Source organism: Marmota monax, unplaced genomic scaffold (genome assembly GCF_021218885.2).
Source record: "Marmota monax isolate L192 unplaced genomic scaffold, Marmota_monax_Labrador192_F-V1.1 WCK01_AAM20220418_F8-fsc00129, whole genome shotgun sequence".
In the NCBI taxonomy this organism is placed as follows: Eukaryota; Metazoa; Chordata; class Mammalia; order Rodentia; family Sciuridae; genus Marmota; species Marmota monax.
The window spans coordinates 1,098,555-1,116,476 of record NW_026693811.1 but is presented as its reverse complement, the minus strand read 5'-3'; the positions used below and the strand labels follow the sequence as shown (position 1 = coordinate 1,116,476).

The following is a 17,922-nucleotide window of genomic DNA, read 5'->3' as shown; positions in this document are numbered from 1 at the left end:
CCTTGGTAGCTTGGCCCAAGGTAGTATTTATTAGGTTTCTCTACTGTGCAGTAGCCTTTCCTCCTCTCCACGCTGTACTCTTTGTAAAGGAGTTACTGTGCGCAGTCCATACATATGGGATAGACTGTTATCCTCTACCTTCCTGAGGAGGGAGTATCTATATGAATTACTTGGAATTCTGCATAAGAGATCTGTCTTCTTCCATTTAAAATTTGGTCACTTATTTATACATCTTTTATTTTTTTATTTTATGTTTTATATATTTTATTTATATATTTACATTTATTTATGCCTCATTTACTTCTGATTATTTGTTTTTAGTACTTCCTTGTTGCCATACTTCTTTTTATTCTTACTTTTGCCTCACCTTCTAGTCCTAGGGTGCACTCCTGGTTGTTTGCTCTTTCCTTTGGCTGCAGTGTCCCTTTGAAATAGCCTCATCATTGTGGGGTTTTGTTGCCTATTGCTTGTTTTTTCAGCGCTTCCTTACTTTCTAGATAACTTATTTCTCCTTAGTCTTAATTTCCCCTGAATTTCCAGACCTGGTTTTCCAAGCAGGCATGAATACAGATAAATCTCTCCTTCGCAGTCAATCTCATATCCTAGTGGTTAGCAGTTTTGTCATAATTTCAGGTATTGCTGTTTTCTGTCTCCAAATATTACATGAGCTTCTTAAATAAAGACGATGTTTATGCCTTTAAAAAAAATCAACCAGACAACTATAATATGTAAGAGTCTATTATATGTCCTGTGACAATAGAAAAATAAAGTATGCTTTTGACTATCCTTATTGAAATCAGTTTAATTTTTAAATGGTTGCATGCCATTTTATCCAAAATATGTATTTGAAATAATTTAAATTTAATTACTAACACTTATTTTAAATGTTCCAGTTGACTACAAAGAAGAACATAATACTACATTGCCACAGCTTATTCCATATGAAGATGGTATTTATAATGTTGTCCAGAAAAAGCTAACATGGTATGAAGCATTAAAGACATGTTCTCAAAGTGGAGGTCATTTGGCAAGTGTTCATAATGAAAATGGCCAAGTCTTCTTGGAAGATATTGTAAAACGTGATGGATTTCCACTGTGGGTTGGGCTCTCAAGTCATGATGTAAGTCTTGCTTTGTTTTCCAAATCTGTTACTTTGAAGGTTGGAAACTTGACATTAGATATTAACTCAAAGCACAATATCAGATTAAGTCCTAGAACTCCATCATGGAACAAGTAGAAAATTATATTTGAAGAATGCACTGGGGCAAATGGCCACCATCCCAAGCACCCAAGGATCCATTTCTCAACAGTACCTCTATAGCCTCTTTGGGGCTGACCAGTTACAAAGCTGGTGAAAAAGAAGTAAAAGCAGAAAAATTTGAGTTTCAGTACTAATAACTGTCTTCCATTTCTACTAGTTGATCATGAGCATCTTATTTAACCATTGTAACCCAATTTCCTCATATGTAAAATCAGGGTAATAATATTTTCACTGAGATGTTAACACAAGAATTTATGTAAGTTGCCCAGTAAATTTCTCAACACAGGTAGGACTTATATGAACACTTTCTTTTCACTTTTCTGCTAGAAATTAGCACTGCTTAAGATTAATGTCCTGCTGATATATGTATCAGTGCTATTGTTTTAATTTTATTAATTAATGTAGTCTTTCCATTTTGATTTTCTTGGGAAGTATTTTCCTTTTCTAGCCCTGCTGTTTGATGGCCTCTGTAATGTGGAAATTGTAGCCAGACACAAACCACAAACCCATAAAACACAAAAAACAATATTTAGAGCAATATGAAGATTGGGAATATAAATATGTAATTATGATAAGTGGAAGATACTGAATGTCATTTAATTTCAAGTGTTATGTAAAACTTATCCTTTAAAAAAATAAATCCATAAATTTAAATTCTTACCTAAATAATGCCAGAGCAAAAGTACCAAATCACTGCATCAAAAGTAAATTTCTTATTATATAGATCTAATATGTCCAGATCTATAGTATATATCTGGAACTGTGATATTTGTGAGCAAATAATTAGCATTTCATTCTAATATTTCTTTAAGTATGTATATTGTTCTTTATGTCATATTTGAAGGCATACATCTAAGCTTAGATTGTCTCCATTATTCTTAAAACAGGGAAGTGAATCAGGTTTTGAATGGTCTGATGGCAGTGCACTTGATTACATCCCATGGAAAGGCCAAAAATCTCCTGGAAATTGTTTGGTCTTGGATCCAAAAGGAATTTGGAAACATGAAAAATGCAACTCTGTTAAGGATGGTGCTATTTGCTATAAACCTACAAAAGGTAAGATTACTGACTGAAACCAGGTCACATACTTGACTCAGATAATCAGTACCCCACCAATGGGATGTTGGCAATTTACTTTTTAGTTCTGGTATGCTCCTCCGTTGGAGTTAATGATGGACAATAACAGCACAGCTTCATTGCATAGGTTTCTTGGGGTACTTAGCACAATTAAAAATCAAACGCTTTAAGTGGAATTAAAGGGAATTTTAAGACATACCTACCCTTTTGACTTGAGAGAGATTTTACTGTGCTGATATGTTTGTAAACCAAATTACCAAGTTTTTACTTGTGAGTATGACTTCTAAAGATAGTTTTTATATGTGTCTAGGCAAACAAAGGGCTTATATTATCAAAATTAAAAAGAATTCAAGGGGGATGGAGTTGTGGCTCAGTGGCAGAGCACTTGCCTACCAAATGTGAAGCACTGGGTTCGATCCTCAGCACCACATAAAAATAATAAATAGAGGCAGTATGTCCACCTACAACTAAAAGAATGAAAGGAAGAATTTTAGTTATTACCTTCAGAGTAGTTTCAAGCTTACCCCAACTATATTTGTTTCTTTTCCCAGTCTGCCCTTTTAGTTGTTTTTACTTTGGTCTAAAATCGTCTTATTGGCTGAGTATTTTTCTCCTTTATTGTCCAGGTTTTAAAAATATTATCACAAAAAGCTAAGTATAATGTGTATTCATAGATTGTGCTGTGTCATATTAAGATAGATGCTTCTTACCCACCAAAGCAACAGTGACATTTAATTAAGTTTGGAAAAGCAGTGTTTTCTCTATGCCTTATTACTTCTGTGTCTAACATTTTTACAGCTAAAGAGCTGTCCCCTTATCCATACTCCTCAAGATGTCCAACAGTAAAAGAGAACGGGTCACAGTGGATCCAGTACAGGGATCACTGTTACATGGCTGACCAGGCATTGCACAGTTTTTCAGAAGCCAAGCAACTGTGTTCAGAACTTGGTGAGTTAAACTCCATTGATTGTCTTTGACTCAATAATTTCATTCTTAGAAATTTTTCTTAAGGAAATAATTTGAAATAATGATTTTATTTTGGACAATATTTTTAAAGTATCCACCATTTTATAATGGTATTATAGACTATTTGCTCAGTGGATAGAGACATGGTTAAGTATTTTATGATGTAAGAGCTCAATGCAATTTTGGAATAGTCATTAAAAATTATCAGTGTAAGATGTCATGTACCCAGGAATCTCCTCTTCCGTAATGTATTTTCATATGCAGATAAGAATATATTCTCTAGACAGAATCTTTGGCTTGGTATTACATAAACATTCTACAAATTTTATAACTTTAGCATTTATCTTTATGTATATGTTATATACAAAATGCAAATGTCTTCTTAAAATGTGACTTCCATCTTTAATGGATTGGTGTTCCACAAAGAGAGATCTCAAACTTACAACTTTTTAGTAATATATGGGAAAACAGTTTGGTCTCATTATTGTATTATTGTATTGTATTCTTGTATTTCTAATGACATACCTGTTATAGAAGGATGGGAAACAACATCTATATTTGGCTGCAGTTGAGAGCCAAATTAATAGTGGATTAATAACTAGTTCTCTTATATGTAGAAGTCCAGAGTCAATCCAGGGTTGGAATAGTGGTTTTGTTCCACCTTCCTTAGGAAAGCTTAGGGACCCCAGCTTCCTTCACCCCTCGGTTATGGTTCTTATCTCATACAGACTAAGAGCTAGAGCTCCAGTTAGCATATCATTTCTTAATGTGTATTTTAATGGCAAAAACCTGAATAAAGGCAGCCAGAAAAAAATTTTAATTATCAATGTGAAAATAAGTACATAGAATATAAAAGTAGAAGAAGTAAATAAAAAATTCTAGGTGAACCACGCACGCACAGTGGTACACATGTACAGTCCTAGTATGTGGAGGCAGAGGCAGGAGGATTACAAGTTTGAGGCCAATCTCAGCAACTTATCAAGAAGACCCTGTCTCCAAAATAAAATTTTTAAAGGGGTGGGTAATGCACACCTGTAATCCCAATAGCTCAGGAGAATGAGGCAGGAGGATTGCAAGTTCAAAGCCAGCCTCAGCAACTTACTGAGGCTCTAAGCAACTTAGTGAGACCCTCTCTTAAGTTTAAAATTTTTAAAAAGGGGCTGGGAATGTGGTGTAGTGGTTAAGCATCCCTGGGTTCAATCTCCAGTACAAAACAAAACAACAACAAAAACAAGCTAAGTAAACTGTTAAGTAAAAATTATGACAATAGGATAGTTTTTAATATAACTAGCTATGCTTAAATAAAAGGGGTAAGAAGCAAATTTTTTCAAAAAGTTGACTAAGTAGTAAATAAAAAATTACAGATCATCCATTACTTATTTATTAAGTAAGCTTAGTCTGGCCAGGATAACAAAATCAAAGCATGTGATTGATGTCCATCATTCTGAATAGGATCACCACACATCCTCAGAGCACCGTGATAGGACTTTTGTCCTCAGGTTTAGATATTTTAGAAAGAGCAGCAATGATTGTCTCCCTCTCAGAATAAATTTAGCCTAAAGTTAATATGTAAAATGACTTTTAGGGCAACCACCTAGAATATTTTAAAGATAGAAATTATTTATCTGTATCCTTGGGTAGCAATTTAGCCGGGCAAATTACATTTAGCTAATTTATTTGCTAACTCTTATGAAGACACTTGTTTAATTAAAAAGTCTCCTAGTTACTGCTTAACTACATAATGGAAACTTTTGTGTGGGAACAGTTGTGTGTTACCCATGTATATACATGATGGGAACTATTATAAACTGAATATATGCTCTGGAAGTCAGAAGCCGCTTCCTCCTAAGGGAGAAAATAGAAAAACTTAATGTAAACAGAGTGTGAGGATTAAGCATTTAAGCTTTTTTTTTTTTTTTTTTTTTTTTTAGAGTGAGAGAATTTTTTAATATTTATTTTTTAGTTTTCAGCAGACACAACATCTTTGTTTGTATGTGGTGCTGAGGATCGAACCTGGGCCGCGCACGCATGCCAGGCGAGCGCGCTACCGCTTGAGCCACATCCCCAGCCCAGCATTTAAGCTTTTGAAATTGACTGGGTTCAAATCCCACCTCCCACACACTTCCACTAACTTAGTGGAAGTTATTCAAGTATTTCGCTTTTCACACCCAAACAGTGAGAATGAAAATAGTACTTACTTCAAAGGTTGGTGTAGTTTGGGCTGTAGGAATGTATGGAGGGAGATCATGTATGCAGAGGTAGCACAGTGCCCTGCAAATAGTGAACTCCCTCACACTATTCTTATTATTAAAAGATTAAGATGGACTTTATAATTATATAAATTATGTAAACCTTAACAATTTAATTTCCTTGAGTCTCAGTTTCCTTGTCTGTAAAATAGTGATAACACCTTCCAGCATGGTCTATCGGGTTATATATTAAACAAGGTAACATATAAGGCACCTGCACATTGTAGTGTTTGATAAAGGGATGAAGCCTTTCCTTTGTCCTCTCTTAAAATAGTCCCCATTACAAAATAAATACTTTAGCTCAAGTGCAGATAGGCTTTTTGCTGTTGAGGACTGTTTGATTTAATTTGGGGCTGAGTTCCAAAAGTAGCTATTACTTATTTTTGTTCCTTACCCGATGCTGGTGATAACCAGAATCTCTTTTATATGTAGATTTAGGGTACCTATCAAACTTCAAGAATATTCATTCATTCAATTCCATGCTATTTTTAGGAACTTACAAGAAGTGTGATAAAGTACATTTATATGTAATATTAACAGAGGGACAGTGTTCCCCAGTACCCCAAACCTATTTGTGTTTAATTCTATTTTAGAATAAGAAAATTTAAAACTAATACAAATGTTCGTTGAGGAAAGAGTGCTAAAAAATCTACAGGATGACACATATTTCTACCAGTTATTATGACTCCTGTCCAAACACAAAGATTTTTCTTAGGCAGTTCTAAGATTTAAAAATATTGCCAGATAAATATTTTGAAGATATATGAAATTTCTGCATGTAAATTTTCAATGTAGAAATGTTTCTGTTATTTTTGGAAATACTTTTAAATTTTAACATAAGTACTGATTTTTTTAAACAGTCTCTGTGCAAAGCTTGAATTTTTCAGTGATCTTGTTCATCCTAGATATTGTATTCAGATGGCTAGTTTAGAATAAATGACTTGCCAGTACGATTTGTTTTCTTTCAACAGATCATTCTGCAACTATTGTCACCATAGAGGATGAAAATGAGAATAAATTTGTGAGCACATTGATGAGGGAAAATAATAACATCACCATGAGAGTCTGGCTTGGATTATCCCAACAGTCTGTTGGTAAGTGACACAATTGTGTGTGCAGTGTGCCGAGAGGGTTCTATCTTGTCCTAAATACCAAGTCAGCCCTGTTAAAGAATTTCAAATGGTGGCTACGTCAGTGTTTCTCATTGATGGATAATCTAGGTCTGCTGGCTGTTCTGGAGGCTTGTAAATTTTGAATGAATATGTAAGTAATTTATTAATAATGATGGAAAACATGAATGAAATAGAATATGAGGTTGAATCAGCTAAAATTGTTCTACAGGCTTATTTCCTAAGATCCCTGAATCAACATCAGGATTTTTTTTTTCTCCTATAGCAATGCTGTGTCCTGTGTCTCCATAAGGAACCCATGATTTACTTCCCTTAGAGTCCTAGTGTCTATCACTCCTTGATTTTGCAGCTTATAATTCTGTTATTCAGAAATGGGTCCTCTTGTTATTCCTTTCCCTCAGGATATTCTACCATGGATCAAAATTGTTTTATCCCCAGCCCCGCAAAACAAAAAAAAATTAATATTGATTTTTTTTCCACATAGGTTACTAAAATTGCAGATAATTAATTTAAAAAGAATTTGTAGAAGAATTTTTCAATAAGAAATAATACAGGGTGAGGGGCTGGGGATGTGGCTCAAGCGGTAGCGTGCTCGCCTGGCATGCGCGGGGCGCTGGGTTCGATCCTCAGCACCACATAAAAAATAAAATATAAAGATGTTGTGTCCACCGAGAACTAAAAAATAAATATTAAAAAAAAAAAGAATACAGGGTTAGAGTGAACTTGGAATTGATAAAAAAAGAAGTTAAGCATATAAATTTGGTAGAATAGGAAGTATGTTTCACACTTTATGCAAAATTGAATTTTAAATACTTAAAATAAATATGAATTCTAAAATATTAAATACTTCTCAAAAACATGAATGGAATCAAACTTGGCCTTCTAAATGACTTAATGATCCTGTGTTCACAGGCTCACCACAAGGTGGTGCTACCTGGGCTAAAAAAACAAACATGGAGTCAAGGGGGTGACTCCTGAGCCTTCTAGGGTTCATCCTCCTCCAGCAGCATAACTTTTTTCAGTAAATTTTCTAAAGAAGAGAAAATATGATCCCAAGAAATCTCTCACAGGATAAATGTGCATGCGCCCTGCATATTAATCAAAACATCATGTTCTATAGCAGTATCCAATAGAACTTTCTACAAAGATGAAAATATTCCAGTTCTGCATTAAGATAGTATTCACCAACCACATGGCTATTGAGTTCTTGAAATGTAACATCAAGTGTAATTAAATGTCTTATTTAAATTTTTTTCTGTTCATTTTTAATGGATTTCATTTTTAAATAGTGACTCTCATAGGATAACACCATCCTAAGTAAATGAGTTATTTGAGCCACATGTTTTTAATCCAGTAATTTAGTGGCAATAATCTAGTTATATTTAATGTCATTCTTCAGATCAATCTTGGAATTGGTTAGACGGATCAGAAGTGACATTTGTCAGATGGGAAAATAAAAGTAAGAGTGGTGATGGAAAATGTAGCATTTTGTTAGCTTCCAGTGAAACTTGGAAAAAGGTTGAGTGTTCACGTGGCTATGGAAGAGTTGTCTGCAAAGTCCCTCTGGGTAAGTATCTAACTTGTCCTTAAGAAATCATTCAGAAAAGGTCAAAAAATAAATGTATTGTCCAATTATGTGCTAAGTTTTTGTACTTGGTCCTGAAGTATTTATGAAGTATATCCAAAAATCTTCATTAAGTCTTAGAACTTTTCTCCCTGAAAAATAGATTATAATAAACAGTAAATGCATAAGACATCTAGGGATCCCAAAGGAAGCTATTAAATAATCTAAACTTTATATAATTATTTCCTCAGAAAAATGGAAGCCACCAGAGTATTAGGGAGGTAATTTCTTTGAAAACATTTTTGAGATGTATTTTATTTCTTAGTTTGAATATATAAAGGCTTAAAGGTCTATTTCTGAAGTTGACTTGCTTCCTTTTTCCCCACTCCCATAAAACTCATGATTAATTTTAAAACAATCTAAAACTAAATTTAATACTTACAAATGTTCAAGGTGTCTGAAGGAAATCATAATTTGAAGTTAAGTTTAATCATGAATTAATAGATAAAATAACTATAAAATATTTTAACTTCATTTATGGAGAAAACTAAATTTTTCACATTAACATTTTAAAAGAAAGACCTAGCATAAAGCTTTCCATTTTGGTGTATAAATATTAAAGATAAAACTCCAATTTTAGGTACTTGGTATCTTTTTATGCATGCATTCATTTAGCAAATAAGTCTCCTCTTTGATGTGACCTGCTCTACATGCTGGGGTGCACCTGGGAACAGACAGATCAGGTACCTCTTCTCACAGAGTTTACAGTCTAGTAGAAGAAGATAAATAAACAAGCAGGTCAGTCTTTGCAAAAGAAGAAAATGTCAGATAGTTATAAACTGTGTGACTAGGTGGATGGCTGCTTTAGATTAGGTTACGAGGGAAGAGCTGGAGACACAGAAACCGAAATCTGAAAAGTCAGCCCAGCAGAGATCAGGGGAAGGCACAGCAGGCAGAGGAACCAGGGCAGCAAAGCACCTAAGGCTGAATGAGCCTGCCCAGAGCTTAAGGAAGAGCTTCAAGGTAACAGAGGCAGGACAGACTTGGAAGCAAGGTATGGGGGCAACTGGAAGATTGGCAAGGTGCATGCATGGGAGGGCAGGGGAAGTTAGAATCCTATAGGGTTAGGGTATTATAAATTAAGAGTTGTGTTTGGCTGTTTTGAGTTGTCCATATGGGGAAGAGATGGCTACATGGAAATTTCTAGTATGCAGTGGAATATGTGAGAGAGACAGGATGTTGACATAGAGAAGGTATTTAAAGCCATGGGTCAGGGCTGGGTATGTGGCCAGTGACAGAATGCTGGCTCTTGGCTGCACAAGGCCCTGGATTCCACCCCTACCACGGGATGGGGATGGGCAGGATTCTAACTCTAACAGAATGAACCCATATGGGCAGCACACAGAAAAGGGGAATGCTAGGGGCTAAATGAGGTCATTCTTGAGGCTTAAATCATTTTTAAAGCAAATAATAGTATATTTGGCCCTAGATAAGTCAGACACAACAATTTACAGTTTTTAGCAATTTGCTACCAGGGGAGGATAATGTATGAGAAGTGATTCTCCCAAAAGAGTAGTAGTAAGGAACTGAAATCTATTTCCATGCATATTGGGATGCTTATTAGGATGAAACCAACAACTATGTGTAACTATAAAACAAAAAAAAAGGAAAGAAAGAAAAGTGGTGGTAAAGGAAAGTGGAAATAATAACAGTGCTTTAATTTAATTTCTTTGGAAGAAAATTCTTATAACAACAAAAAGAATTTGAATGAAAAGAAAAACATAAATTTGAAAAGGAAGCGTTAAATGTTTGATAATGAGTTTGAATTTTTTGTTCAAGCTGTGATACAATCAAATATTTATTGTCTTTAATTTGGACATGGCTTATGTATGTGACCCACACCTTAATGAACAAAATCAACAAAACATAATCATAATAATCGTAATATAATAACCACAATAACATAATAACATAATAATCATAATAACGGGTACATTCTCTCTCCCGATGTCAAACCTTTCCCTATTCCAGGCCCTGATTACAGAGGAATAGCTATCACGTTTGCGGTGCTCAGTGTCTTAGTTCTCATCAGTGGTCTGATTTGGTTCCTCTACCGAAGAAACCGTTTCCACTGGGCAGGCTTCTCATCAGTTCGGTATGAACAAGGAGTGAATGAAGATGAAATCATGCTTCCTTCTTTCCATGAGTAAATTCTTCTAAAAGTTTTCTTATTTGCACTACTATGTTAGGAAAAATGAGCCACTTAAATTTTCCCCAATGTCATTGTTTACTATGTTCCATAGTAGACGTCTTAATTTCTTTTTTAGTTGGTTCCTTAAAATGCTGGTGTACACAGTTGTCCACTAAATGCCATGCTTTTATCTCTGGTTGATAGAATGGAAAGGACTTAAAGCTGGAACTTGTCCAAATTGTCAATAGGCTAAGTTTAACTATAATGTGAATTATCTCTGTAAGAATGTGGCTGGTAACTAGGATGTGTATATAATTTAATGGCATTTTTAACATAACTTCTTAGAAAATGAAAACTGGCACATTACTAGGTCACATATCTATCGTTTAGTTTTTAAGAGCATCTGACATAACGCAAAATTAGTACCTCAAAGTAAAAACCCAACTGCAAATAATGTCAACATTGTTTCAAAATAGTCAGTTGCAGCATTTGGGAAAAATTATTACACTGTGAGACATGCTTACTTTTTATATAGCAAAATGATGCCTGTTGGCAAGATGCTTCTTATACTACTCCAAAGATATTTCATACCAATATCATTTATATGGAAATGTTTCTTCTATTCATAATTACTCATAAAACAATGGCTTTTAAAGAAGATTTAGTACTTAGCATTTTCTAAGTCATGAGAACATTATTGTTAGATTGATTAGGTACCCTGTAGCCATGTATTTTGTGTTTTCTAATTTAGTACATTTAACTTCCTTATAAAAGGGACTCAACTAGGGATGAGACTGAATTTTACAATTTATGTTTCACATAGCATGTCAACTTTTGACTAGGAATTTTTTTATTACTCTGTTATCTTTTTACATGAGCTAAACAGAGGAGTCTATGAAGGAAATTATTTAACTTGCATTTGAAAAAACAAGAATTTTATAGTGAGACTCTAAACTTTATGATTATTACTAAAGTGCTTAAAAATTTGAATGATTAAGGATACATTATTTGTGGTAATTTTTTCAATTTCCCCACCCAGAATATAGGTGGTATTATTAGCATCCACTACATATGGTGAATGTTTTATTCAGTGTTTAACTTATATTTGTACTTAAGAGTATTTTTGTACAAAACATAGATTTTATTTTAAATTTAGAGTGTTTATACTATCATAAAGTTGTAAATAATTTTCTAAGACAGTTTTAATATAGCTACAATTTTCCTAAAATATTAATTGAAGTATCATTTATATTTTAATTCTCTTGACATGTGATCTATACAATTTTAGTCATTTAGAGTTTCCTCAAATAACTAAACCAACTTGATGTGAAAAGTACAGCTGTATACAGTGGTGATGCCATAATAAAGTTGTTTTATCTTTTAAGTAAAAGTATTGATTCTTTTTGAACAAAAACATCTCTAGTTTGGCTTTCCTATGTTACAAGTATAGTTATAATGAGAAATAAAATGTCCAATTATTTTAATCAATGCATTCTTTAGCAATTTTATGAGCACTTTTTAAAGAATAAATCATTCCTACATCTCTGGATGTTTGATTTTAGTTTCCTTTTGAGATTCCTTCATTAGTATGTCTCTCAACTATGAGAATCATCAGGGATCCCTTCTATGCTCCACTTATTTCCCATTCTTTGCACTCCCTTGAGTGGGTCCTGTCTACCACCTCCCCTCTGAGGCATTTCTTAGCTCATAGTTCAATACATAGTCCAGGTTCATATTTTCAATTACTCACTGGAAGAGCTACATGAATGTTCTTCTCAGCATGTCCAGAAAGCCCCTAAGGGTTTCCCTCCCTCATTTCCTCTGTTCCAGATGTCTCTAAAGAACTAAAAGACAACCCATTCCAGTCTGCCTCACCAACCCAACTACTACATAAAATCTGACAAAATTGGTCTTTTAAAATCAGGCACCTAGAAAGTAAGTCAATAGATGTAACAGTGGAAGTACAGGGGAACCCATACCAAAGTGATACTAATAATCACCTTCCCCCTCCCAGCATTTCCCTTTTCTGATTCTAGGGCAAGATATTTTCATTATCTGGCAATTCTGTGCTGCAAAGGACTACTGTAGTCTTAGAAACCCCCAATTCTGACCACACTGCTGAGATTTTTTCTGGAGAAAGTCAGAGGTTCATATACTTTAATCTTAGCCTTTTTTTAATCCTAAAACCATCTTGGAGAAACAAAGACCTAATTGTTATTAATTAGCTCAACATCTTACTTAAGACAAATTTAGTTCTCACAACATTTTTTTTAAAACTACATGATCTGAACCATTGTATGTAATTTCCTGTATAGTCTAAATTAAAACATTCTATGTCTACATCTCAAAAGATTTAGAAAACACATATTTCTATTTCCCCCCAAGCTACATTAATCACAAGCAGGATTTAAGAAACTTCTTTTCCATTTCTCCAACCAGTGTGTCTTACATCCTCTTTCAGTTAATATGAAGACAGCATATTCTGTCTCCCCAGCTAGAAGCCCAGAAGTCATCCTCAGATCCTTTTTCTCATGTCCCCTAAGCCAGCAGTTTTCTCATTTCACATTGGACTTCTCAAAAAGCAGGTTATCTCTAGTTGCCAACTGTATTATTTTAGATCCTTATCCCCCGACCCCTGCCCTGGATTACTTGCACCTGCCTTTTCACTGATTCCCTCATCAGCCTTTTCCCTTCATCTGATTTTTCCCCACTGAAAATACACAGCTGAAATACACAGAGAAGGACTTGCCCTCCATTTTAGGCTACAGTTACTGTTTCAGTCAGCTTTTGTGTCACTGTGAACAACTTAGAGGAGAGAAAGTCAAACTAGTATGAATTGATTAGCTTAAAACTCTCACAACCCAATCTATCTCTGAACATTCCTGTATTAACAGGAACTTTGAGGTGTGTGTGGGGGAAGCACCTCATATCCAAAGCATAATAGTTACTTATGTTTTACTATCTCAGGCCAAAGGAGTGCTCAGCAATGCCAAACCAAAGGACCTTATGTGGGTTGGTGATCAGTCCTCTGAAGAGTCTGGGTGCTTAATGCCCTGGCCACATAACCTTGCCTTCATCCTGTACTGGGGATTGAAATCAGGGGCTTGCACGCACTAGGTGAATGCTCTATTGCTGACCTACCTTCCCAGCCCCTTCCCTGCTTTCTTGGAGGCAAGTTCTTGCTCAAATTTGCAATCCTCCTGCTTCAGCATCCTAAGTAACTGGGATTACAGGAGTATACCACTGCACCTGGTCCAAATAACTTTTTTTGTATGATGTTGGACCAAGTTGATGTTGATCCCATCACTAAAGAACTAAGAAGTGAAGTCAGACAAAGATTAGGAAACCATTGGTGATCTTAGCCAGTGGAAATTCAACAGAATGGTGGGGCCACAATCCAAATGGAAACATGAGCTGAAACATGAAAGGGAAGTTAGGAAATGGGGAACATTAGATTTTGAGAAGATGGTGGAAATGAAAGTGTGAAGTATTTTAGGAAGTAGAAATGGGCCATAGTCAGAGGCAGAAGAAAGGTTAAAGTTTTTTCAGTTTTTTTTTTTTTTTTTGGTGTGTGTGTGTGTGTTTTTGTTTCCTGAAAGAGGTGGGAAAAGAGATTCAAAGGTTAAGAAGCTGAGAAAGAAAAAAGAAAAACAGTGAATCCTCATTAATAAAGTTTTGTTTCTATGTATGTATGAGTTTGTCAGGATGAACCCAACTATTATGTATAACCATAAAGCTCTAATAAAAAATAAATACATATGTAAATAAATATATTTTGTGGCCTGAGGTGGGAGTGGAGAAGAGAACTTTTTCAATTGCATGATTTCATAGAACTATTCATTTTACTAGTTAGCAGAGCAAGAGTCCAACTGGAATCAAGATGTGCCAATATTTAAATGCACAAGTAACTTTGGAATGATTTGCTTTCAAGTTTGTGTTTAGTAATGTAGACCCATTATTGACATCTTTAATGGAAATAAAAAGTTACGCAAGACTTTGAAACTTTGGCAGACTGAACCTAGAATCATGGGGGAATCCAGCAAAAGACTTGGGCTGTGGCTCAATTTTTTGTATTTGCTATGTATCCGTGGGTAAGTCTTATCCCTGTTTTGATCTCAATTTTCTTATCAGTAAATGAGGATGGCATGCACTACATCTGACACTCTATGGCTCTCCTTATGGATCCTTTTGATCAAATTTAATTGATATAATCACTCCATTTCAGACTGGACTATCAGAAGCATAAAAGTGGCTAGAAAGGATTTGAAAAGGGCTAGACTTGATTTTCTTAATACACTTTAGTTTTGGGGTGTGCAAAAAGTATTGCCATATACTTCCTTACACATACACTCAGTTTCCCTATTATTAACATCTTCCATTAGGGTGGTACATTTGTTAAAATCAATAAGCTAATATTGATACATTATTTTTAACTGAAGTCCACAGTTTACATTGGTGTCGGAAAAGGATCAGACCCTAGGAAACACATTCAGGATCCCAGTAGGTAGAAGAAGACACTTTTATCAGCCTCCAGCTCCAGCCCCACTTTGCCCCCAGACAGTTCCATTTAGACCCCTGAACCATTTCCATAGCCCCCCCCTTTTTTAATAGACAAATCAGACAAGAAAGGCACATTGCCAACAGGTTACATAAGTGGGCGCATGCTCACAAGCAAATGTTTATGACCGTGAGTACATATGCTGAATCAGGATGTTCATGACCTTGGCTATATACTAAAAACATAGCCTGCTGGGAGCTTTGGTAAGGGAGCCTAACTATAGCTACCTTGGACCTGTTTTACAATTGGGTTAATCTTTGTTTTGTAAATTCTATGGATTTTTGAGAAATATATAATGATATGATCTACATTATAGCATCACAAAGAATTAGTTTCATTTTCTAAAAATTCTTTGTCTTCCACCTATTCATTCCTTTTTTTTTTTTTTCTCAGCCCTGTCAAGCCCTGGAAACCAACTTTTTTCTTTTCTTTTTATTTTCCTTTTCTTTTCTTGTGTGTGTGTGTGTGTGTTTGTGTGTGTGTGTGGTGCTGGGGATTAAACCCATGGCCTTGTGCATGTAAGGCAAGCATTCTACCAACTGAACTATATCCCCAGCCCCCCTGGGAACCATTTTATATTTTTGCTATGTCCATAATTTGCCTTTTCTAAAATGCCATAAAATTGGAATCATAGCCTGCTCAGATTGGTTTCTCCATGTCTTAGCTAGATAGCTCATTTATTTTTGGCACAGAATATTTCATTGTATGGATGTATCACAGTTTGTTTATCCATTCACCTCTTGAAAGACATCTTGATTGCTTCCAGGTTTTGGCAATCACAACAAAAGCTGATAACAAGAATTTGTGTGCAGATTTTTTTCATGTATATGAGTTTGGAACTCATTTGGGTAAATATCATGGATTTATGATTGCTGGATTGTATGGTAAGAGCATTTAGTTTTGTAAGAAGTTGCCAGACTGTCTTCCACAGTGGCTATACCATTTTGAAATCCTACCAACAATGAATAAGAGTTCCTATTGCTCCACATTTTCACCAGGATTTATTGTTAACATTCTAGATTTGGGCCATTCTAACAGATGTGCAATAGTATTTAATTTCTGTTTTAATATGCAGCTCTCTAATGACATTTGATATTGAGCATCTTTTCCTACTCTTATTTGCCACCTATGTATCTTCTTTGATGTCTTCTTCAGTCTGCCCATTATTTAATTGGGTTGTTTGCTTTCATATTGTTTAGGTTAGGCTTGATTTTACAGAACTCTTTTTCCCAGTACATGAGGCTGAATCAAGCAGCATGATTGGCCCTGGTTTGTGTTGTTTGGCTCCAGAGACTCTCATGGGTCAAGCTATAGCTATATAATCGATACCCACATTACAGAATCAGTTTATAGCATAATTTAAAGCCTCTTGATCCAAGAGTCAGTGACAGAAAAGGTTTTTAACTCCACCAGTAATGAGACATAATGATCATGTGTCTCCTGAGTAAGTATCACTTCTGTGGTACTCTTGCCTATCAGGAGGAGCATCAGACAAAACCGAAGATTATTCTACACAAGACTGCCAGTACTCTTACAAATGGTTTTCATCAGGAAAGAGTCAGAATGACAAGAAGACTGTCCTAGATTAAAAGAACTAAGGAGATGTGACATCTCAATGTAATGTATGATCCTGGATTGGATCCTAGAATGGGAAAATAACACTAAAGAGAGGACATTGGCAAACTGATAAATTCTGTGAATAGTTTAGCGAATAGTAGTGTATCAGTGGTAATTTCCTGGTTTTGATCTTTCTACTAGAGTTACATAAGACATTAATATTTCGAGAAGATGCCCGAAGGGTTACACAAATTCTTTGTGCTATTTTTGTAACATTTTCAAAAGTATGAGATTACTTCAACCCCCCCAAAAAAGTTAGTTGTTTTTATTTATTTATTTTTTTCCCCCAATTGAAGAGGGAAGTTCCATAAGGCTTCTTTCCAGCCCCTTTTGCGCAATCTGGAGAGCCCGGGTCAGCGCTAGGTGGGACCCTCTGCAGCGCACTCCCTCGGCCTGGGCGGTGGGAGGGGTCCGGACTGCAGCTCCACTTCCGAGAAGCACTGCCCCCGCCCCGCTCCGGCGCGCTGTAGCCTGCCGCCCGCCCTCTGGCTCTTGCCGCCGTCATGCCCCGGGCCGTGCTACCCAAGCTGCTACTGCCACTGCTGGGCCTTGTCGCTGCCACGGTCGCGGGTAAGCTGCCCCTTGCCGTGTCCCGTCCCCGGCCCGGGAGCCAGAACAGCGAGCCAGCAGAGACTGTCCACTGCCACCCGCACCGGGGCGGCCCAGAGGGGGTGCACCTGAGCGGGACATCTCGTCCTTTTCTGCACGCACACTCCAGGCTCCCCCTTGGACCCTGCTATCTGGTCATCCCCCTATTCGCCTCTCGGGATTCCGTGGGTCTCCAGAGAGCGCCCTGAAGGGAGGTGGCGGAGAACGTGAGGGCTCCTTCCCCAGTGCCTACAACCTCAGTTCAGACCCCACTCCGCGGGGAGGGCCTCCGGAGGGACCCCGCCCCACACCCCGCAACCAGGCTGATTGGCCGGAGAGCGGAGGGACTCAGATTTAGTCCCCCGACCTGAGTAGTTTCAGGCACATTTGGGTCATTGAGAAGAGAGAATGTTGGCAGCTGAGATTTTCCCCAGCTAGTGCGCAGCGTGGGTAGGGGTGCTGGGAGGGAGTAGGCCCTCTTTAGCAGGCGCCAGTTGTTTGTCCAATTGCTTGGTGCTCAAGTTTTTTTGAAACAGGAAAAGGGTTCAGCCAAATAACCCCTGGATCGAAGAGGGAGGTGAACATGCAAGAGTTGTATTCCACTTAAGTCGTGATTTTAAAAACAATCATCAACAACAAAAACAACAAAAACTTTGCGGCAGACACAGGTACTTACCTAGAATTCTAACTACTCCAGGCTGAGGCAGGAGGATCCAAAATC

At 36.4% G+C, this 17,922-nt stretch overlaps 1 protein-coding gene across 2 annotated transcripts in view; it reads left to right on the top strand.

The window, feature by feature from the left end:
- The window catches only part of Ly75 (lymphocyte antigen 75), a 136,288-nt gene that overhangs the window by 85,766 nt on the left and 32,600 nt on the right, over positions 1–17,922 (top strand). Inside the window, exons 30-35 of one of the 2 annotated variants that reach the window (XM_046462299.2) lie at positions 894–1,120; positions 2,149–2,317; positions 3,137–3,286; positions 6,525–6,647; positions 8,083–8,250; positions 10,279–11,987. In XM_046462299.2, coding sequence (XP_046318255.1) covers positions 894–1,120; positions 2,149–2,317; positions 3,137–3,286; positions 6,525–6,647; positions 8,083–8,250; positions 10,279–10,457 — 1,016 coding nt within the window. In that variant the 3' untranslated portion in view covers positions 10,458–11,987. Of the gene's footprint in view, positions 1–893; positions 1,121–2,148; positions 2,318–3,136; positions 3,287–6,524; positions 6,648–8,082; positions 8,251–10,278; positions 11,988–17,922 lie in introns of those variants that run through there. The other variant, XM_046462300.2, reaches the window with a different exon arrangement.